Below are 23,420 nucleotides of genomic sequence, written 5' to 3'. Positions count from 1 at the left end.
CGCACGTGCACACATACAAACACACTTCCGTACACAAACCAAACAAATACCCACACAGACACACACACACACCAACCAAATTTGAATTCACACACACACACACACACACACACACACACACACACACACACACACATAAACACACACACACACACACATACACATCCACCTTCACCCTCCGACACTCTATCTAAGCATTCAGCGCACATGGCCAACACAACGTCTTGCATCCCCCTCTTAGGCTCTGCTCCACTTTCATTAAAAACGAGTGACAACAGCAATAAAGGCGAGCTAAACCAACTGAATGCGGACTGCCTGCAGCACTTCTGCTAGCTCATGCCTTAGCTAGCACATCTGACGCTAATGTAAGGCTAATCCACAGTGTTTCAGCTAGAGACCATGCTGTACAATTTTGCAGAATTATGATTTGAAAGGAGTTTCCCATTTTTTTTTAATGTCTGTGTAAATGTGTACATGTGTAAATGTGACTAAAACATATGCTCCTATCTGGACCACGTCAAGCAAAAATTTGCTCAGAGCATTTGGTTCACTCATTGGTTCTTGTGTGCAAGTTGCTTGATATTTATGAATTCAGGAAGTAAACACAGCCTTACCTGAGCCATTACCATGGCTAATATGGGGAAATCCATTTTAGATATGGGGGGGAAATCCCATGTGAGCGAGATGATAAACCCTAACCCTAACCCTTATTGGAATTCCATTCCCGACAGACTGTGAGATCCCTACCAGACAGACGTTGAGAACAGAGCACCATTTGAGCTCCGACCCCAGGAGTAACATCCCATTGATGCACAATGATGGCAGTGTGTGGACGAGATATCAAACACGTGTGGGGATCTCCCATCTCCCATTGTAGTTTCATTCTTTGTACGATGCAAGCTTCTCCAAATCTCACAATATTTAGGACTAGTAGTATGTGTGTTGGACCATAGCATTATCAAGGTCAGTCCTAAATAGATGCTCTTGTGATGTTAGGGATTCACATTGATGGTTTAAGGTCGTTCTTCAGGCGTTATCTTTGCCTGATGTCACGTCAACATATTTAAAAGCCACAACAGTAAATGGTGTCCAAACATACAAAATGCCCTACCGACAACAAAACACACAAACATAAATAACCATCATAAATAAATAATTGAATGAACAGTTGCATTCTGGGATATGCCCGGGAGGACCGAGCTATGTCATTCCAGGACATGGCTAATGCCTATGGTCCCTCGCCCTCTCTTTCTCTCTCTTCTTATCCTGCACTCATTCTCCCCCTACTGCATGACCCTCGCTCGCTATTTGCATCCCTCTATTCCGTCCTTTCTCTCTTCCTCAAACTATCTCCTCCTCTTTATCTCCCCTTATCCCTCTCTCTCAGGCTTCCTTCGTATGAACAGTACGACTCCCCCTCTCTCTCCCTTCATCTGGCTCTCTCTCCCCCCCCTACCACCCTTGTCTCCCTTCCTCCCTCTCCCTCTCCCTCCCAGGCTCCCTCCCTCAGAGCAGTATGACTAGTGCTCAGAAGCACCCATTATGCAGGGCAGAAGGGGGGAGGGGGCCGAGAGACACTACAGGGCCCTGTAGAGGACAATCTGAAAGAGAACGAAGCAGCGGCCTGGAGAAACAAGGAGGTGGAAATGACTATCTCCTGGGGGATTGAAAAATACCTTAGAGAAGCCAGTCTTGCTGGTTGGATTCCGAGCTCCCGTTCGCTTAATGTCGAGGTTTCGGGAGAGATATTATTGTAATAATGTAAAACACGATCGTGAATTTTGCGAATGCATTGTATAGGCTGATGGAGTCTGGTTAGCCTATGCTGGTGTACTGTGTACGCATGTTTTCATTGACTGATGACGGAGTGTGTAGATTTGGTTTCATTGGCTGATGCAGTGTGTTTGTGTGTTTTCATTGGCTGAAGCTGTATCCCCATGGGACTCTAGACCTGGCATTCATCTACATCAGAGCCTGAATCCTATTCATCCTCTTCATAAAAATGTTAAAAAAAAATAAACAACAATAATCTTAACGCCCTCCCCTGATGTGTGCATTGTTGATGAATGCAACTTTACTGAAGGCCAACGCCTCCGCCAGCATTCGTTGAAGTTGCATTCAAGAATTGCCAGCTCAACTTATCCCCACGGAAACCCAGCCAACATTGTCACGTCCCACGCTGCACTGGGGCAGTATGGCCTGAGAAACTAATGAAGCAGCAAAAATAACACACACATTGTGGGCCTTTTTTTTGCTATCCAATGACAGACCGGAACTATGTTACGGTCAGCACTCTATTACGGAGCCCTGGGAGGCTTGATGGCTGGCGATTCAGGGAGATTTTCCTCAGGCCTGGTTCTCTCTCTCCTTTCCTTCAGTTTACCCTGTCCAACTCTATCGCCCTTAGCCCAATTTGCACTGATAGTCACTCTCTAAGTGACACCTCGGCGCCGCGGAGCTGGGAGGATTGATTCACGGGGTAAACCCACGAAGAAGGAGGTATAAACACGAGAGAGAGAGAGAGAGAGAGAGAGAGAGAGAGAGAGAGAGAGAGAGAGAGAGAGAGAGAGAGAGAGAGAGAGAGAGAGAGAGAGAGAGAGAGAGAGAGAGAGAGAGAGAGAGAGAGAGAGAGAGAGAGAGAGAGAGAGAGAGAGAGAGAGAGAGAGAGAGCCAGCCCGATTGTTTCCCTCAAACACAGGGCCTTGACGGAGAACAAAAATAATGATATTCCAAAAAAAAGACCACCTCCGGCACAGATTCCTCCCAGACGCCCTTGAGCCCCACAGAAATGATGATCGCTGCCCGGACATTAACCCAGCCGCCAGGGACTCCTCCACAACCAAGCCGTGTGCACCCTGAGACAGACGAGGCACGCAGGGCCTTCTCCCCGCCATCAGAGTAAACATCCAACACCATCTCCAATTTAAACCTGGCTGGAATTAACGGACGCAGCACCGAAACACATTTACCTCTGTGGTACATTGAAGACACATTAGCATCCCAGACGGAACAAAATTGACAAAAATCCCAGAAAAGTATCGAAATATCAGCCATTGAAGCAAGATCAAGTGTGTGTGTGTGTGTGCCTGAGTGTGCCTGACTGTAGGCTGGATGGGTCAAGGATGTGTTGCTATGAGGGGCCGCCTGGGACAGAATTCATACTTGTGCCGTGTTCCGATATCCATACTTCCATGAGTACACTTAAACGACGTACACTATCCGCACTCACTAAGTGCGCTTTTTTCAGTGCGATTTTCAGATGTCAGTGTTGTTCCAAATCGAATACTCTGTGGTGCACTAACTGGAAATTACGATCACGACTGCCGCCGCGGCTCCTCCCCCGCAATACCTTCCCGCCTTGAACGGTGAATTCTTTACGCCTAGCAGCTATAAAAACTACAAAATGACTATTAATGCAGGCTATGTGGAAAATGCGCCAACTTTGGCTCAGCCTGGCTCCGCCCTCTTCCGCTACGTAGCTAAGATGGCTGCCGTTGAGTACGAAAAGTGTACATTGCCACACACTTTGCGATTTGACCGTTTTGAGTACACCATCCGGGTCCTTTCAGTACACTAATTTTCGCCCGATCTGAATCGGAACGCCCTACGTACTCAAACTTAGGCTAGTAAGTACAGATAGTATGGATATTGGAACACGGCACTGGTCTTACACACACGCATATACACTACTATACTCATACGCACACACTATTATACTCCTTTTACATGCATGTATGAGAATGTATAGTCGTGTATGTGAGAGAGTATAGTAGTGTATAGTAGTGTATGTGAGAGAGTATAGTAGTGTATGTGAGAGAGTATAGTAGTGTATGTGAGAGAGTATAGTAGTGTAAGTGAGAAAGTATAGTTGGGTATGTGAGAGAGTATAGTATTGTGTATGAGAGAGTTTGACTGAAACGGAAGTGAGTTTGATTCCCTAGTCCCTGATTGGCTGACAGAAGAGGCGGTAGCTTCTGGCGCTCAAAATGCTGTGCTGTCATAGAGTGGCAAAGTCATGCCCCATCCCGTAGAGCCCATGGGACCTATGACATCGAAAAATATGAATGGGTTTCAATGGAGAGAAAGTAATTATTTTCTGGTCCCAGTCTTTATATGCCCCGGATTAACCATATGTCGTTTGTGGATTTAACAAAAAAAAAATGGAGAAGAAGTTTGATAATGTTAGGTTTTGTGTGAGGCCGCTTTGTGAACTACAGCTCGTCAATGCTCTCGACGCGAATGATATACGTCAACACCCGCACTTGGAACTCCGGTACAGACATGGCGATCTCTCTGCTCCACTTCACCACTTTTTTCCAAGGGGAGGATAACAGCATCGAAAGAGGTGAAAACCATTATAAGTCGGGGCATGTGGAGCGTTTCAGTTATTCCGATGGGGAGATTGTCGGTCTTGCCCACGCCAGTCGCAGGGAGCGTGAGGTCACATACGAGACGTGTAGTCTTTCTCATTGTGTTTTCTCTACAGCCTTTAACTGAACAATTGCACAATAAACTTTCAAACTCTTGACATGAAATATTATCATTTCAATCCACAAACAACATATGTATCCAGACTTACAAGTGTGTCTGAAAGCAGCTACTCAATTTATGGTAACAGGGGTAAATGTTCAATGGAAAGTGTTGTATACTATGCATGCAAATCAATTATTAAATGATTTTGCTTGTCGAGGTTCGAAATTGTCTCTTCCCTTACATGGATTGGCGGTCACAAGTGGAAGCTTCTCCCAAACTCAGGCGCCCACGCAAACAAGCGACCAAACAACGCAGCATAACAGAATCGCTGGTAATTCCAGAGTGAAATGACATCGCAGTATTTTGAGCGCCAGAAGCTACCGCCTCTTCTGTCAGCCAATCAGGAACTGAGGAATCAAACTCTCCGTTTCAATCAGACTCGCGTCCGTTTCATTTCGAACTCTCTCTCACACACACTACTATAGTCTCTTGCATTAACAACTATACTCTCTCAAACACAGTACTATACTCTCACATACACTACTATTCTCTAACACACAATACTATATTCTCTAGCATCTCTCACATACACAACTATACTCTCACATACACTACTATTCTTTCTCACATACACTACTATACACTCTCATACATACATGTAAAAGGAGTATAATAGTGTGTGTGTGTGTGTGTGTGAGAGTATACTTGTGTATATGAGAGACTATAATAAGTGTGTGTAAGACCAAGTATGAATTCTGTCCCAGGCGGCCCCTCATATGTTGGTGTAGCGCACACACATACACTACTCATTTAGAGCAGTGGAGTAGAGGGAGAGAGAAAAAGAGAGAATGAAAGGGAGTGAAAATAGGGAGAGAGGGATAAGCATTAGAGAGATAAAACACACGCACAAATATCTATATAAAGAGAGAGAGGGGAGAGAGGAAGAGTGAGATGGATAGAACAAGAGCGATAGAGAGGGCTAGAGTGGGAGAGGGAGACAAAGAGTGAAAAGGAAAGAGACATTGTAATAAATAAAGAGAGAGAGAAAGAGGAAAGGATTGAGCGAAGGAAGAGGGAGAGAGCTAAAGTAGAGAGAGAGAAAAAGAGATGGAGAGGGATAGAGAGGGAGACAGAGAAGTAGAGAGAAAGAGAGAAAGATGAACAGACAATGAGAGACAGAGGAAAATACATATCTCTCTCATTATGTCCAGACCTCTCCGGAACTTTTTTATTTTTCTTGAAAGCAAGAATATAATGACGATATAAACCTCCAGCAGAAATTTGCAAAAAGATGTGAAGTACAGAGGGAAAAATATACTCTCTTTACTTGTATCCACAATGAGAAAGTGTTGAAAGACTTTCCTTCCAATGAAATGGTCGTTTTTAGAAACAAATCCAATCCTTAAAGCGGCTTTGGGAATCCTGAAGAAGTGAAAGTCGAATTGCTTGAATAGACCTAAATATCAGTCTAAGGCTAGTGTTTGTGAATGGGTGGGTGTTAGGTGAGTGATAGTGTTCACTGGTCGGAGCTAGGCTAGGTGAATTAATACGTGGCTGGGCTAGTGTTTATCAATGAGAGGCAAGGCAATTTTGTGTTAGGGAGAGGCTAGTGTGTACGATTGTGGTGGGTGGGCAGGCTAGGCTATAGCTTGCTAACGAGAGGCTTGTGGGTGCTAGGTAGAGGATAGGCTAGTATTTTCTATCAAGGTGCATGGAACAGGCTAGCAGAGAGGCTAGTGTATTAGCACTGCAAGGACATGACAGCTTGGAGTGAAGAGTGAAATCGATATGAGTTCTAAAGCAGCGACAGAACCACAGCGCTGAACCAGCGGATTACCACGGGACACTCCTGTCAGGGAGAGACGCGCGCGCGAGCACACACACACACACACACACACACACACACACACACACACACACACACACACACACACACACACACACACACACACACACTTACTGCCAGAAATAGCTATGTGTAGGCCTGAAGCTACCGTGTTTGAATAGCTGGCGTTAGTATAATGCTAGCTTGTACAGTAAAACAGTACAATGCTTTGTAACTGGTTAATAAGCCATTTTAAGATGAAACATCCCAATAAGCGGAGCAAAAATGTTAGCGTTTGATGTATTTTTAGGGAATATTTTTGTGCCTGTGGAATTTGCCCATCGTACACACTAATTGCCCTTATTTGGGCAGACTACGTCAGAGTTTGGTGGTCTTATATTACACTACAGTATACTAAACTATTATGTTATTCTATACTTAACTGTACTATACTCTACTGTACTGTACTACTATATTATAATTTACTGTACTGTACTGTACTATACTATACTATCTACTTTTATGAAGGTGTGGTATATTGTGGATCAGGACCCTGTCAGACAGGGAGACAGACTGACTCTGAGCTCAGCCGCTGCAGTGAGATAAATATCCCTCGGCCTGGCGCTCATCTGCATAATGCCGGAGTGCAGGAAGGTGGGCCGGCGTGTGTAATATGTGCTGAACATCCCATAATAGCAGACGAGTCGTCTTTCTAATCAGAACGCACGGGGCCCCGGGATCTGACCTACCGGGTGGCTTCTGCTGAGCGGGCACAACATGGACTCATCACCTCCCTTCTCCCCTCCTCCTGTCTTATACTCTCTTGTCCTCCCCTCTCTCCTCTGTGATATTCTCATTTCCATTCATCTGTTTTCCTCCTTTCCTTTTCTCTCTTCTGTTCTCATCTCCACTGCTTCCATCCTCCCCCCCCTCCCCTCCTCTCCTTTCCTCTGTACTGCTGTGCTCTCCTTCCTCTCCTCTCCTCTGCTCTTGTTTCCCTTCCTCTGCTCTCCCCTCCATTCCTCTGCTCTCCTCCCCTCTCTTCTCCTTTCCTTTCCTCTCCCCTCTCTTCACTCTTCCTTGTTCCTATCCTATTGTCCTCCATCCCTCCCCTCCCCTCTCTGTTATATTCTCTTTTTCCCTCACCTCACATCTGCTGTCCTCTCTTCTCCTCTTTCCACCTTTCCTCCCACTAATACACATATCTGTTCTCGTCCATTCTCCAAACCCCCTCTTCCTTCGCTTCCCTCCCCCTATATTCTCCCCTCTCCCCCTTCTCCCCACACAGCAGAAAAAAAACAAGCAACGGCAGAACAAATCCATACACACCCACAGGATTTACACACATCTCTTTAAACACATCTATATAAAACCACTGACCTATAAACACACACACACACACACATGCGTATGCACACGTATGCACATGCTCAAACACACACAAACTTACACACGCTTGCACGCACACACGGTCACAAATACACACAGACGCTAGCAAACACACACACACACACACACACACAGTAAGCGATACATAGGGCATCTGAAACAGCGTATAACCACTTTACTCAAAGCGATAGGCTGTTATAAATATTTTAAGCAACACTTAAGCTATGAAAAGCTTCAATGACCACAACTCAATATCGGTTCACCTAACTGTGCACACCATTACCAATTACAGCGTGCAGGGAATCCATGCATGTATGCACACACACACACACACACACACACACACACACACACACATTCCCCCCCCCCACAGCCCACACACACACACACACTCACTCTCACACAAATACACCAATGGCAGCGACACACACAACACGCGGCTGTGTTGTACTTTACTTCCTGATATCCAATCCATAGCCGTTTTCACTGTCAACTGACATTGAATCGTAATTCAAATATTGGACATTGGTCATGCAGCATGATCACAAAGACACACAACCGAGTGTAACTATTTTACACGACTACCCTCATTGAGGCCTTCTACACTACACATTTGTTACAAGTGAAAAAACGTGGCCACAGTCGCATGCTAGAATAATAAGACAAACAGAGTGCAAGATAAGATAACTCTTTTAACTATGCCTTAGCCTTAGATTGAAATTAGCCATAACTTGCTAAACTGCAAAATGTAGATTGACTCATACACAATCATACCTTTTTTCTAGCCAACAGGATTTGTCACCCAAAAACAGCCAACTGCAGTAGAATAAAAATAGCTTGTATGGCTAACATCCAACGGATATACTATTAGGCTTGAATCATTTAAAATATACCTTAACAAGCAAAACCTCACTTTCACATTGTGTGTATTCACAGGAAGCTAGCCAGGGCTGCATTACACCTACAGTGTAGGTGTAGGCCTAAGAGAACATGCTCTACTGTGTTCACCAATAAGGTAAGCTTGTTTATTTCCTGTACAGAATGGTGGGTTTTATTTTCTCAAATCCTCCCACTAATGAAGTGTTTAGGAATAGCATCAAGAGGGAAATTTAACATAATAAAGAACAGCCAGTAATATCGCTGATGTAAGACAAAGGTTTTTTTTTGCTTAATTGCTGTTGCAGCCAGATGTTCTCAGTGATCTGTAGAGAAGTGAAATTCGAGCCATAGCATAGGACAAAAACACACTGAAACAGCACTGTATAGGTATGATTCATTCATATTCCTCACAACATTAGAAACATGGAAAAATGAAACTTGCCTTTATTTGTGACTAAATTCATATTAGGGGGGAAAAAAAGAAAGGAACTCAAAGCTCGGAAAGAAAGAAAGATAGAAAAGAAAGAAAGAAAGAAAGAAAAAGATAGAAAGAAAGATGGAGAACCGGAAAGAAAGAAGTAAAGAAAGAAAAGGAAGGAAGAACGATAGAGCGAAAGAACGATCAGAGAAGGAAAGAGAATAAAGTAAACCTGAAGAGGCAAGAACTAAAACCAGCAAAGAAAAGTACCTTTCTTGTGAGTAGCTTCATTTTTGGAGCCTTGTGGGTCTGACAGAGGAGAGATGACAATTAAACACAGAACATTGCAGCAACATGTATCCAACGAGCCGTTGCTCCCCGCTTGGGGAAAACAACCACTTAACTTAAATATCAGGGGTGGAGACAAGACAGCAAGGCTCTGAGGGTGGGTACTGTGTTCAACCGCGGCCAGACACCGAGGGGGGTCCTGGCGGCCGCTCAAGGGGTGAGTGGGGGCAGGAAACGGAGAGTGTATCTTTTTTACGGCAAGAGCAGCGAGGTGGGATGCAGAGTTTTGTGGAGAAAACATCTTACTGCCATTCTATAGCGGGCAGGAGAGGGGGGAGGCAATGCACCGCGATGGAGGAGAGGAGGAGGAGGAGGAGGAGGAGGAGGAGGGGTTGCAATGCAGTTGTGTCAAAGGGAGCGGAAGGTATAGGCCAGCAAAATGCACTACAGGAGATGCAATACGCCATTGAGAGAGAGCAACAGAGAGAGTAAGAGAGGGGAGGGGGGCAGGTGAAAGGTGGAGAATGCAAAGACTACATGTCGGCTTCGATTCAACGAGGCCTCAGATTGGCCTTCGAGGAAATTACACATATTCATTTTTGTTCTTTGTTTTATTTCATTTTTGTTTCTGTGGTGTTTGGGTGGTGGCAGTTTGCCGTATCCGACGGTGACTGCTTCCTTACAGAAAGCGCCAGATATATAGATATATCAATCTATATATATATATATATACATATATATATATATATATATATATATATACATGCATGCCAGAGAGGGTGAGTTACAGGTTGAGGAATGCTGATATTCAGCATATGAAAGCTCAAATCAAGGGAAAAGCCAGAAGCCAAGGCCAGACCGTTATTTTTCATATAATTCCTTATAATAATTTCAGTCAGTAGGACTCCTCATCATTCAACGCCAATGGTCATTTTGATCAATCATAATCCACGATAATTAAAACCCCCTAGAGGATTTTCAAAATCGATGATGACATCTATATCAACATATATAAATCAATGTCAAGTCCCTAGCTTGAGAATAGCCTTTTACAGGATGTTGCGAGCCATTGATCCATGATTGATTTTCAACCACACTGAATATTTAATTACCTTTTAATAACGCCTTCGATCTAAAAACACCAGCCCCAACCTTCCTCTGTCATCAGAAAGACAACGTTGTTGTTTGGGTGTTCATGTGAAGCGCAAGCTGTAATGATTGATGTGCCACGTCTAGAGCCAGCCCCATTATTCTGTGTAATCCTAGCATCCGCCTGCCTTCCCCTACTTGACAACCGCCATCTTGAAGGATGGGGACTACAGAGAACAGAACTCTGGGAGCCGTAGTACAATCTGTCATTGTCAGACGAATAAAAACGAAGCGAAAAAAACCTAACGGGGTAGGTGCGGGGAGATTAATGAAAAGAATTCAACGTGACCGTGAACTCTTGTAGACAGGTGACTTACACTCTGTAATCTGCCCATCCAATGCATAGACCATTTCTGCTCCCCTCTCTCTCTCTTACCATGCTCTCTGGTGAGGCTTAGGCCTGGGTTTAACCCTGGGGCTAGGGGTGACTGCTCCACAGCGCACCACAGCACCTGCTGAGCCTAGCACTAAAACCGCCATTAGCGCCTGTATCGGACAGCCAGCGACCAGAGCTCATTCCTAGTGTTAAACAGGACCCACATCCCTTGGCTTTGCAGGGTCGGCAAAATCATGGTAATTTCAAAATGGACCTCTGATAATATAAACACTTTTTATTGATCGGATAACGGAAATGTTTTTAATATTTTAACCTAAACCCTAGCGGAGAAAGGGCTTTCATATTTATGCTGAGGCTTTATCACCCTGCTGATGGTTCTTTGGAGAGTTTAATGCTGTGAGCAGAGGATTCGATTTGACAGGGCGACTGTCTCGCTTCCTAATGAATGTGTTGGAGTGTTGGAGGGCGGTGAGTGACCCCCATTGTCAGCCCTGCAAGACAGATACGCTGGCCTCAACCCCCCCCCCCCCCCCCCCCCCCTCCTGGTGGTTACAGACGGTGATGGGGATTTAGCCGACTGAGTGAGTAGCTTTTTTAAAGCCACCATCTCCTCACAGGCATATTAGAGCTGCTTGGTTGACCCCACAGACCGAGAGAGAGAGTCATATAGACAGAGGAGGGGAACAGCAGAGAGAGAGAGAGAGAGAGAGAGAGAGAGAGAGAGAGAGAGAGAGAGAGAGAGAGAGAGAGAGAGAGAGAGAGAGAGAGAGAGAGAGAGAGAGAGAGAGAGAGAGAGAGAGAGAGAGAGAGAGAGAGAGAGAGAGATGGGGGGGGAAGCAAGACTGGAAGAGAAAAAATTGAATACACTGAAGGAAGAGAGAAGAAACAAAGAAGAGCCGGCGAGATGGACAGCGATAGAAAAGGAGAGAGATTGAGGGAGATGGAGAGATTTAAAGTGAGGAAGTTAAAGTTAGGAAGAACAAATCTTCGGCCCTCTCCTTCAGCGCCTTGAGAAATTGTTTCCTTTCTTTGACTATTGTTAAAATCACACAGACACAAAGACGGTTTAGAGCGGGGAATGTGTGCCAAACAACGATTTGACTTTGTACATGAAATAACTATGAGAAAATAACTCCATCTCTCTCTTCAATTATAAATGAGACATGATATCTCTCTCTCTTTCACTTCCAGTTGGGGATGTATAAAGTCCTATCTCTTTCTCAATCTCTCTCTCTTCCAGTATGAAGCAATATCCCTCTGTAGCTCTTCCATTATGTATAACATAGAGGCTAACATAGGGCCTCTTGCTCTCTCTCTCTCTCTCTCTCTCTCTCTCTCTCTCTCTCTCTCTCTCTCTCTCTCTCTCTCTCTCTCTCTCTCTCTCTCTCTCTCTCTCTCTCTCTCTCTCTCTCTCTCTCTCTCTCCAGGTATGTATACAACTTGGCATCTCTAGCCTATACCTTTGGTTCACCTTATGCGTCTGCTGGAGACTCAGACTATTCATCTTCCCCTCCTTCCGTCTGGGGCATCCTGGCATGGCCATATATTCCCCTCCATTCTCTCTCTCTCTCTCTCTCGCTCTCGCTCTCGCTCTCGCTCTCGCTCTCTCTCTCTCTCTCTTTGAATCCCTCTCTCTGTCTCTCTCTCCTTTTCAATATTCCTCTCTCTTGTGCCCTTGCTGTCTCTCTCTTGGCCAGACGTGACGTGCGATCGATATTCCTGTCATAACTCAGGGGACGAGTCACCTCTGTGACAGCGTTAAAATTCCATACTCGGTGCAGAATAGTCTCCACTAAATACTCCAGAGTGGCTTCACCCCCTGGCGAACTGCGTGATGTTTTTTAACTATTTAAAATTAATCTGTCTATTAGCAAGGCTGTTGGACTTTACAATATTTGTTTGTCGTTAGTTCTAGAAAGAATATTAGCTTGATTTCTAACTGGTTTCTGTGTCTGATCCATCAGACAACGTGCTAAGATGCTAAGACCACTGCAAGCATGACCTCAAAGGGCGTACATTTGGACAATGCATTGAATTTAAATTATGTAGATACTGATACTGTTGCTCACTGTTAACTGAAAGTAGGCTGAAATGTATCTGTCTTGCAATATCGGCTAATAAAAACTATAACAGGAATCATTAAATGTACTGACTCACATTTTTGTAAATAAAATAAAGTTGAAACAAACCTCAAATATCATGCCCTTGTGTGCACCACTGTCATAAAAATGTTCTATTGGTCCATGGACTCGCTTTCTACAAAACAATGGTTCCCTACTTTCTTTTCATCCAGTATTCTCACTTTCCAATCACAACATGTTTCCATCTCTCCTTCCCCTTGTCCAGTCTTTTCCTCCTCTCGTTCTCCCGCTCTTTCTCATCCTCTCTCTCACTCTTATCCTTCTCCCCATGGCTGTTGTTGCGGTCCCTACTCATTAACTTATGCTCATTAATTCCATTAAGTAGCCATTAAACAAGTGCTGATCTAGGAGAAAACCAGCGTCAGGCTCTCACAGCTAATAAGCAAAGTTCATTCCCGACCCGACTGGAAGGAGACTCCAAGGAACTCTGCTTGGCTGCAATACTTACTGGTCTAGTAATGTAGGCCTACTCTTTGTGCTGCAATATTTTAGTTGAATGTAGGCCTAATGTAGTTTTGTACAATTATTAAATAATATAAATATTAGATAATGTAGCATTATTTATATTCTAGATAATGTTATACATATGTATTTTGGATGAAATCTTAGAAGCTGAGATGTATTTTTATCTCTGACATCTGACCTAGAAAATCTCAACACATTAAACAAGCATTCATATTTTTTTAAATCTTTACATTTACCACCTGGAAACTTCTCATAGGGTACTGCTATGAAGTATGCATACCGCTGGGTGGAATAACTGGCAGGATAACATACTATCACTACCAAGTAGTAAAGAGTTAAAGTGTTCTTCATATAATTCAATTAATGAATACAGAGAAAGCCAAGTGATTATTGTTTGCGAATGGGATTAGGATCAGAATAAGTGAATATTTGCTTTGTTGCTGTTGGAGTGCATTCCCTTGTTCGACCTTTGGTGACGGAAAGCCTCCCACTCTATTGCTGTAATATGTTGTGCAGACAGAATTAGAAACACTGCTGCTGACATTATTATAGAGTACTATATTGTATTGCAATTTAATCTCTGAAAATATGGTCTTTGTTTGTATGGACAAAAACACCCATAACTCATAGTGTGACATGATCGCTAATTAATTTTAGAAAATAGTAAATAGCCAGGGTTTATCTAGATACTGCATTTACACCACGTTTTGGTTAGCTAATGACAAAAATTAATGTGTGAATGTCCATTCAAACGGTTTGTCATAGCGCCTGTGATATACAGATTAAGCTGACATGATATAAGATAGGCTAGTAGCTATGTTGCTTACTCAGCTAGCATCTGATTGTGTCAGTTAATCTAGAAGCTGTTTAGCTAGTAGCCATCTTGCTAATATTTATCTCTATCAGATATCTGTTTATAAGCTGTAGTACTATAGGTAGTACCTCTGTTGCTAATATTAATCTAGCTAGAATCCATTGAACTGGTTTCTCACTCGCTAAAAGCTGTTTAGCCAGTATATTTTTAGCGTGTAATTGTCTAGCTAGTAGCATGTTTCGAGTTCCCCAGTGGGAGCTAACTGTGTAGCTGCACTTGTAGCCTGAGTGATGAGCAGAGACAAGGTTATGGAGGAGAGACACAGCTGCTATACTGCCATCTATCAAACACACATGCATGCAAGCACACACACACACAATTGTTTTTGCATGTCTGTATTAAACTGTGTTGTACATCATGGCTGTTGGATATCTAAAACACAGTAGAAGATTTATCCTCCTGTAGAAGATCAAGCTCGACTATGTCTACACGACTCGACTACTGCCTTTATATCTGTCTGTTTGTCTGCCTACCCACTTGTCTTCCTGTCTGCTTGCCGGTCTGCCTGCATGTATACCTGCCTGTCTGTCTTTTATTTCCTTCAATATTGAAAATAAACACAATCTTGAAAGCAATATAACAGAGTAAAAAAAATCTAGGCTAGAGATAAAGGGAGCGAGAAAATAAGGTAAAATACAAATAAATATTTGATAACTGAACGAAAGCAAATATGATATTGAAAACAACAGGAGAAAAAAAAAAGAACAAAAAGAAGGGATTGGAAGGAGTGGATTCCCTTTTGAAGGTTAGAGATGATTAATATTTAAATGCATGTATACGTATCGATCAGTGAAAGCTAACCACAAAAGCAAGTTAAAAATACCGATGGGATATTTGCAAGATACAAAAAGCAGAAGAGAGTTGGAACTACTATATCAACCCCAACGGTTAACATTGCAGGCGACGAGTTGCCATTTTAAGACAAACGTCTGTTCTGACAAAAGCAAACGCAATTTTTTTCCAGAAGGGAGTGAGGAGGGATTGAAGAGAGGTGATGAAGAGAGCGCAACAAAGAGTTAAAAAAAATAAGCTACTATAAGAGGCAACAAAGAGAGGAAGAGAGCGAATGAAGTCATGGATTGGCATGGACATTTGGCATGTCCTGGAAGTGTCAGGAGTACTCGCTCTCCTCCCGCTGTCCACCAAGGGAGCCTGCTGAATCAATCGGAAGCCGAGGCGGCCCCACGGTTATGATCTGTGTAATTTCCTCTGATAAAGGCACATTGGTAGCTTCAGGCAAACCCAAAACCCGGCACTTTAAATCCCCTGCCTAACACACTCGCACTCCCCCCAAAACCCCTCCCCCTCCCGTCACCCTCAGCTTTAGATGCAGCACCAAATTAGCTAGGCTGGTGCTACTTTGATGCACAGAGGAAAAGGAGGAGAGAGGAAGAGGTTAGGAGGAAGGGAGTAGTGGTAGTAGTGGTATTTGTTTTGTGTAAACCAGCTCCAGTTTTGCAGTTTTGCCTCATTATACTTTCAACATTCCGCATTTGCCCAAGCTTCAGCAGTTCGTTCGCCTTAAGTTTGCTAACATGCCGGCATTCCAAAGAGTGCAGAAATTCCACAGTTCTGGAATTCCATTTTCTTAAAAACATCAACCCAAGCATTCCATTCCGACATTTTCAAAATAAATAAATGGCAAAGAAAAAGATTTCGCACTTTTCTATTTTTTTATGATAGGGTTCGAAAGATAACCCCTTGAGATGATGTGTGGTTCAGTATAACATTTTTGTTTCATTAGTATTTTCTCTTTGCTACTACTAATGCGACCCTCCATTTTGCTATTACCTGCTAGTTTGCGTTTGCAATATCTATATATTTTTTTATCCTTTTTGCTCTGGATGTGAGTAAATGGTCGGGGCTGTTCAAGCCGATTGGTTTCAGTGACAGACGAGCCAGCTTAGAAGTGACAGAAGACAGCGCGAATGAGAGGTATAAGGATTTCCCGCTATGCTTTCCCATCAAACCGACAACCATGGAGAACCTTCCAGAGCGCATCTCACAGCGGTTTTCATTACAGATGTAGCAAAACTTTAAAATAAGTCCATATGCTTAGTTGATTATTTGAATGAATGTAATGCAGTTTAGAAAATCGTAGACTGACACCTATTGTATTATATTTGCGATATATGAATTTAAAGTCAGTGCTGTCATGCAAAGGGCACACTTGTTTTAGCAGTCATGGGAAGACAACTTTGATAATCTTGTGTTGGTTGATAGCTGATTTATTGACCTTCTAATAATTTCCGCCATTTTATAATCAATATATGAATCTCAATAACTGTCACGTCCTCCAATTTTAAACAGTTATCTGAAAAAGGTCACCAGAGCACTAGGCCCACAAAATGTGAACTATATTGTTCTCCGCTGAGAGGAAATACGATTTAAAAAAACAAGAAAAGAGACAGAGAGGATAAGATTGAAGCCGATTTCCCATTCCTTCTCCAGAGGTCTCTGCTTGACAACACCTGTCCTGAACTAATTGAGGAAAAAGGTGAGCTGGCATCCTAATGTTTGTCGGTTGGCAAACAAACAAATAGGAAGGAGGTATTTTTGTTGCGTAGGCATGGTTCATTTTATATCGGTTTTATAAAAAAGGGAAAAATAGGGATACATTGATTCAACTCTATTTGTTTAATTGTGCCTTTTAGTAACATCAAATATATTATTTTAGGCAATTGCTCAAAAGCGATCTGATGAAAGCTGAGTGGGATTATAGAGGATAAATATAAAATGCAAACCGTATGGCAGTAGACGGCGAGAAAATAGGATGTGGCTTCATCGATAACTAATAAAAATGCAATTAGTACAGAGATCCAGCCGAAGCCAAGCTACAGCTAATTCGATAATTAGACATTTTGAAAATATGATGAAGAAATCTATTTGGGGAGTTTCTACTATTTTATCTTCCGATTTTGTTGCTTAATTGAGGAGGACATTAATAGCTAGAATGATTTGATATTGGAAAGTGGTGCCAATTACTAATTAGTTTGGACAGTTCTACAGAATGTGTGCGTGTTGTTTTATGGATTTATGATTGATTTATTGTAGAAGGAATATGTTCCTTCTATTTAAAAAAGTGCTTACATCAGGTAATAGGTATGGAGGGTTGCTATGGTTCTGTAGATATATATATATGTAAATATATATATATTACACTAAATAATATATATTAATAATAATAAATAATAGCAGAAACCTCTGACATGCGTCTTTAAAAAGGGGGCGTCCATTCAGGGAGGGGTCAACTCAGTGTTACATAATCATCATCATCATAATCATCATCATTGGCATCATCATCATCATCAAAACAATAAGAAGCAGCAGACATCCCGGAGAGGAGACGTTACCTTGACCACCCAAACAAGCAGTGGGGCTACTCTGAGGATACCACGGAATGTAGCCGAGCTAGTACCATGAGTGCTCCATCTATCTGAATAGATTAGCATCACAGGCAGCTAACGACTGCTACATCTAATGGTACACCTCTGTGCTTAACGAGGGCGTGGGGACAAGGTGGTAGGGTGATGTACATAAGGGGAGGGTGGGTTCTCTAAAGGAAACACCTGGAAAGAGACCAGCCTCGTTCTACCTTATGGCTGAAGAGAGAGCAGCAATTACCTTTGTTCATCACTGCACAGGGCCAACAAAAGAAGTCAATAGAGTGAAACCAAAATAAACACAGAGGGTTAAGACCGGCATTATGAGAGCAAAGACATTTGATTTCAACATTCGTATCAACATTTTATAAATATTTGTATGATTTTTTGTTGTGATTGTTTTTTGAATTATTTTTAATTACAGATACAAACCTGTCTTTTGTTTCTTGAGTGACCTGAGTTAATCAAAACTTTTTTACCATGAAATAAACGATGCAGATAAGACAGACACAAAAAAATGTTCCAAAGTCAACAGATGATGTCGATGGCCACGTTATGTGTTGTTCTCCTGCTGTGTGTTGGTGGTGGATCGTACCTTTGAAGTTGGGCCGGATGCGGGCGTCGTACCCGGACACCTTCCCCATCAGTTTGTCCAGGAACTCCGAGGGAGGCATTGGAGTGGCAGCCTTCCTGGCCGCGGCCTCTTTAGAGGCAGCCAAGCTGCAGAAAGAGAGAGAGAGAGAGAGAGGGAGAGAGAGAGAGAGAGGGAGGGAGAGAGAGAGAGAGGGAGGGGGAAAGAGGAAGATAATAAAGATAAACATTAAGGACAGAGAGACATGTTTCAGAGATATCTAGGAAAGAGCAACACAGAGAGAGAGTGAGAGAGAGAGAGAGAGAGGCAAATGGGGGAGGATGAGAGAGATGAACATAAGAGAGAGAGAAATAGCGAGACAGATTTCAGGAGAGAGAGAGAGAGAGAGAGAGAGAGAGAGAGAGAGGGAGAGGGAGAGGGAGAGGGAGAGAGAGAGAGAGAGAGAGAGGTGTATATTTTTAGGTATTTAGAGCAGGTAAAAAGCCTATTTTCTTAAGGCCCTGTTGACGCCCGGAGTTTTGGCTTCTGCTCTCAGCCATATCCTCGGTTATTGCAGCCAGAATATCTCAGTTTTGGCAAATGTCTGCAGCCTGGGTAGAGCTGATGTGCGTGAGGAGAGCAACCTGTCTATCACCCGGCACAGAGACCTGTCAGTCACCCCTCACAGACCTGTCATTCAGGACATAAATGCCCCCGAACCCATCCCTCCTCTTCCTACCACCAAGAACAACTTGACACGTGAGACACAAGAACGCGCTGTTGTTTAGAGACTAAGTTATCCTTGAATAAAACATTCTGAAGTCTGAAGTGTTTTCCATTAAGTGCTTTCATCTTTGAGCTGTTTCTATAGCCAGATATCCAGCCGAAATATTAAGAACCGTATCTTAAACGTTGTAAAATGCATCCACCTTCGACTGCAGCGCCAAGTCAGCTTTTTCTGGATCCGAATATTTTTTGTCTTAGTGTGCAAACCGGATAATACCATAAATAACATGGTTTGGCCCAATAGTCTATAAAACCCTGCTCTCCCAAATCAAAACCTGAACGATCCATAATCCACCTCGCTCTCACGCTTCATCCCACCTTAATGCACCGCTTTCCTTGGGAAGAAACAAATTGTGTAACCGATATCCAGAACGTTGTTTCACCCTGTTCCATAAACACAATTGTCGTTGCCTTCCTTGCCCTCTTCAACCATGGAGAGAGCCCATTGGCCAGTGTTTGTGGCTGGCATTTTCTGTATGTACAGAAATAGTGGTGCACTAACACGATTCAGAGAGAGGGGAGCGATGTCAGCTATACCTGAACTGTTAATGAGTTTACACACAACGCTGTGAGATTAGGATCCACTCTGGTGTGTGTGTGTAGAGGGTGGAGAGCCCTGGGTGAGGATGGGGGTACTTCAGAGAAGATAACATCTATGGGACACCAGATGAAAGGTCCTCTTCATGCAGGAGTCGATAAGTCTAAGATAAACAATCCTTCCAGTGGTGTTGCTGCACATGGCTTTGTACACGTTATGAATGTATGTATGGATTGATTCATTCATATTTATATAGACGTCCTTGAATCTATGCTTTCATTATTTCATCTATGTGCTGTTTATCCGTTTCATGTTGAAACAGCATGTTGTTTTACTCTCGGCTACCCATCATTTTCCATTTGCATTTGTACACCTCTGTTGTTTTGTAACATTTATGATTCTCTACGTATTTACAGTTTTAGCGATATTTGATTTCCTTTGGCTACAGTCAATTTTCTTTTTATCTGAACAAACATGCAGACGAGTAAAATTGATGCAGTTGAAACCTGCTCAAACATTTACTCGAGCTGAACAGCAGGGTTATATCAAGTCCTTCATGTCCACGACCACATCAGGTCCAGCTTCTCAATCGCTCTTGTTTGATAAACCATGCCAACGGCTACATATTCCTCCCGCCTCCCCCCCTAACCTCTTTATTCCATCCAAGGACATCTGAAAATACTATCCATTCTCTACAGCAGGGGTGCCCAACCAGTCGATCGCGGTCTACCAGTAGATCGCCGATAGATCCCAAGTCGATCGCGAGGGGTGAAAAGTAAAAAAAAAAAAACAGTAGTTGAAAGCCGTCAACAGTAGTTACGCAGTCCTAAACGTTGGCATGGCTGAGGGGAAACGAGTTAAGACCTACCATTTTCACCCCCCCCCCCCCCCCCCGCTTGAAGGTAGGTTTGACTGGTAGATCTCGGGAGGTTGGCTACTTGAAAAGTAGATCTTGGGTCGAAAAAGGTTGGGCACCCCTGCTCTACAGTATAATAGTAAGATGACCTGAAGCTTGTCTGGAGCCTGGAGCTACTATTGTCAACACTCTCTAATTGATTCAGATCCACCTCTGACAATAATATGCCCATTAGAAAAAAGTTGTTATATTAGGTAAAGAGGTACAATTCTCTGTTAAAAGTAAAATATTTCCAATCCAGCAGTGAAGGTATCAGATAACTTAACTACATAAAAAGAAAAGAGCTTGTGGAGTAAGGTCATGCAGACTCTTGCTATAAAGCAGCGCATGATGGGATTCAGCAATTCCACCTCTCTCGTGCTTCCCCGTGAATGACCGAATGAACCCCAGACTCTCAACCAAAACCCAAAAACGAAAAACATTTAGACTAAAAAGGTTGTTTAATGTTTTTTTTGTACAACAATTCTGTGTTGTAGAATTTATTGTGACTATTTGCCAATATCGTGACTATATATATATATATATATATAGCCTAAGTATTTTTTTTATTATGTATTTAAAAACATTTTAATTATACTTCTGTTATTATTTGTATGTGTTATTCTTTGAGTGAAGATTTGCTCATTTAGATTAAACAACATATTTGGGGGCGATTCCAGATAACTCCCACTCCCTATGTTGAACGAGTCCGAATTTTTACGGAGAGAAACCTTGAATTAGAATCCCCACGTCCATCACATGTTCTCTGTATTGATCTTTTCTTTGAAAGCCATTCTTTGAATCATATATCTGCAGCTTTGTGAGCAGCACTATTGATTTCCTAGTAGTGGTGTTCGCATGTTTGGCTATTTTACCATGTTAGCTCCATGAAAGTCATTACCTGTTGCCCTCATTATTTCAGAAGCGCAACACAAATACTCTTTACCCCGCGGAAATACAATATCTAGGGTTTTAAATGTCAATACAGTAACAATCATATGCACACGTATGCTCTCTCTCTCTCTCTCTCTCTCTCTCTCTCTCTCTCTCTCTCTCTCTCTCTCTCTCTCTCTCTCTCTCTCTCTCTCTCTCTCTCTCTCTCTCTCTCTCTCCATCTATCTCTTGCTCTCTCTCTCTCTTGCTCTCTCTTGCTCTCTCTTGCTCTCTCTCTCTCTCTCTCTCTCTCTCTCTCTCTCTCTCTCTCTCTCTCTCTCTCTCTCTCTCTCTCTCTCTCTCTCTCTCTCTCTCTCTCCCTTAGAATCTTTATTGACTTGACCATGCAACAACACAAGTGAAGACAAAAAATAGAAATATGAATAAGAGATAATTAAGAAGATTATAACATTAGGGGAATTAATTACATTATTTCATTCAGAAATGACCCCTCACAGACACAACCTCACAAAAATCACAACACGCACACACACATGCAGACAAGCACGCAATTATGCACACACACAAACACACACACTCGCCCACACACACACACACACACACACACACACACACACACACACACACACACACACACACAAACACAAACTCGCCCACACTGACACACACACACACACACACATACATACACAGAAACACACAAACACACACACAGACAGATGAAATGAGGACCATCGATCATACTTGCATCTCACCTTGGGTTCTCCAAAGCCAATCACCAACAACCTAACAATGGCACAAATGAGGCATATTACCGAGTGAGGCCCCCTCTACTGTTGTCATGGCAACCCACAGAGCCCTGCTTCCCCCACATAGAGCGATCATCAGTTGTCACACTAGCTACGCCTAACTCATTCCATTGTTCTCTCCAAGTCGGTCAGACCCAGCATAGTCGACGGGGGTACGATCTATTTGACCTTCGTCTCTTTGTAGGTGTACTCTGTGAATCCAGAGTGTGACCAAGTGACCATGGTTCAAGCTACGAGTTACTTCCTCTTATGTACTTAACACCACTATTAACCACTGCGTGATTTGCCAGGCACTTTTATCCAAAGCGATATCACTGGGGTTGGGGCTTCTTCCTCCAAGTGGGCCCACAGAAGACTTTGGCTTTTTTGCCCAGTGGCTTTCAGTCAGCCAAGCTATGACTATTTCCTAACCCCTCACCTTGTATTACACCACAACGACTAAGAAATGAATGTGTATGTATCGTTTGTCAAGTGAAATATGAGCTATTAGCCAGGAGCTTCAAGCTATTTATAATGATTTCCATGTTGCTATTTACACTGTTGCAGTCGTACATAAAACTGATGTGCTCTGCCCAGCGACAATCAGAGCCCGCTCAGTCTATTAGTGTCCTCCGCCTCTCGTAGTTTCATTAAAGAATGACTGTGGAGGCTGCTACTGAGGAATCATAATGGGCCTGCATTAGCACTCATCCATCTTGGCTCCAGTCCGCTCTCTTCTTCTGCATCATTACTCAGAACGCCTCCAGGAAAAAAAGTCAAAACTTTATCGACATGACTCCTGATCCTTGGTGAAATCTAAAATTATACTTTTCAGACTGCAGAAACTTCGACCGGGTGTCACCGTGATTTACTGAGGAAGAAGACCTCTGCAATTTTTTCGCCTGCCTTTGTCCGTTAATGGTTCATATATAATTTGGGGGTTATCGTTGAAAATAATGAATGAATGGCAAATTATATAATTAAATCGAACAATACTTTTCAGTGTGTTTAGTTTTCATACTCACTGTGCCTGTGAATATTCAGCCTCAGCATACATGATTCATGAGTGCAGGCTTATACAATACAATATTATCGCCCTGAGTCTAACCTTGAAAAGTTTCTAATTTTCTTAACTTTGCTCACACACTATAACTCACACTAAGAAGTATTACTTACTAGTTTGACGAGAGTTGGACGAAATCATTGTAACTCTTCCTAGGTGCTGAGAGCAGTGTTTTCCCCTCCCACACGTTCATCCCCCATCAATGAAGATGACAGAGGACACAGTCGATTGCTCTGAGATTCCAACCTTCGAGATGTTAAACAC

General features: G+C 42.9%; 1 protein-coding gene across 1 annotated transcript in view; it reads right to left on the bottom strand.

Annotated features, from left to right (window-relative positions):
- The window catches only part of glra1 (glycine receptor, alpha 1), a 57,162-nt gene extending 38,816 nt beyond the window's left edge, over positions 1-18,346 (bottom strand). Inside the window, exons 1-3 of the mRNA XM_030369156.1 lie at positions 18,217-18,346; positions 17,863-17,874; positions 9,255-9,293 (exon numbers count right to left, since the gene is read on the bottom strand). Of these exons, the coding sequence (XP_030225016.1) occupies positions 9,255-9,293; positions 17,863-17,874; positions 18,217-18,295 (130 nt within the window). The 5' untranslated portion in view covers positions 18,296-18,346. The remainder of the gene's footprint in view (positions 1-9,254; positions 9,294-17,862; positions 17,875-18,216) is intronic.
- Between the last annotated feature and the right edge of the window lie 5,074 nt (positions 18,347-23,420).

Source organism: Gadus morhua, chromosome 10 (genome assembly GCF_902167405.1).
Source record: "Gadus morhua chromosome 10, gadMor3.0, whole genome shotgun sequence".
In the NCBI taxonomy this organism is placed as follows: domain Eukaryota; kingdom Metazoa; phylum Chordata; class Actinopteri; order Gadiformes; family Gadidae; genus Gadus; species Gadus morhua.
Note: the sequence above shows the minus strand (reverse complement) of the source record. Positions and strands in the feature narration are given on the sequence as shown.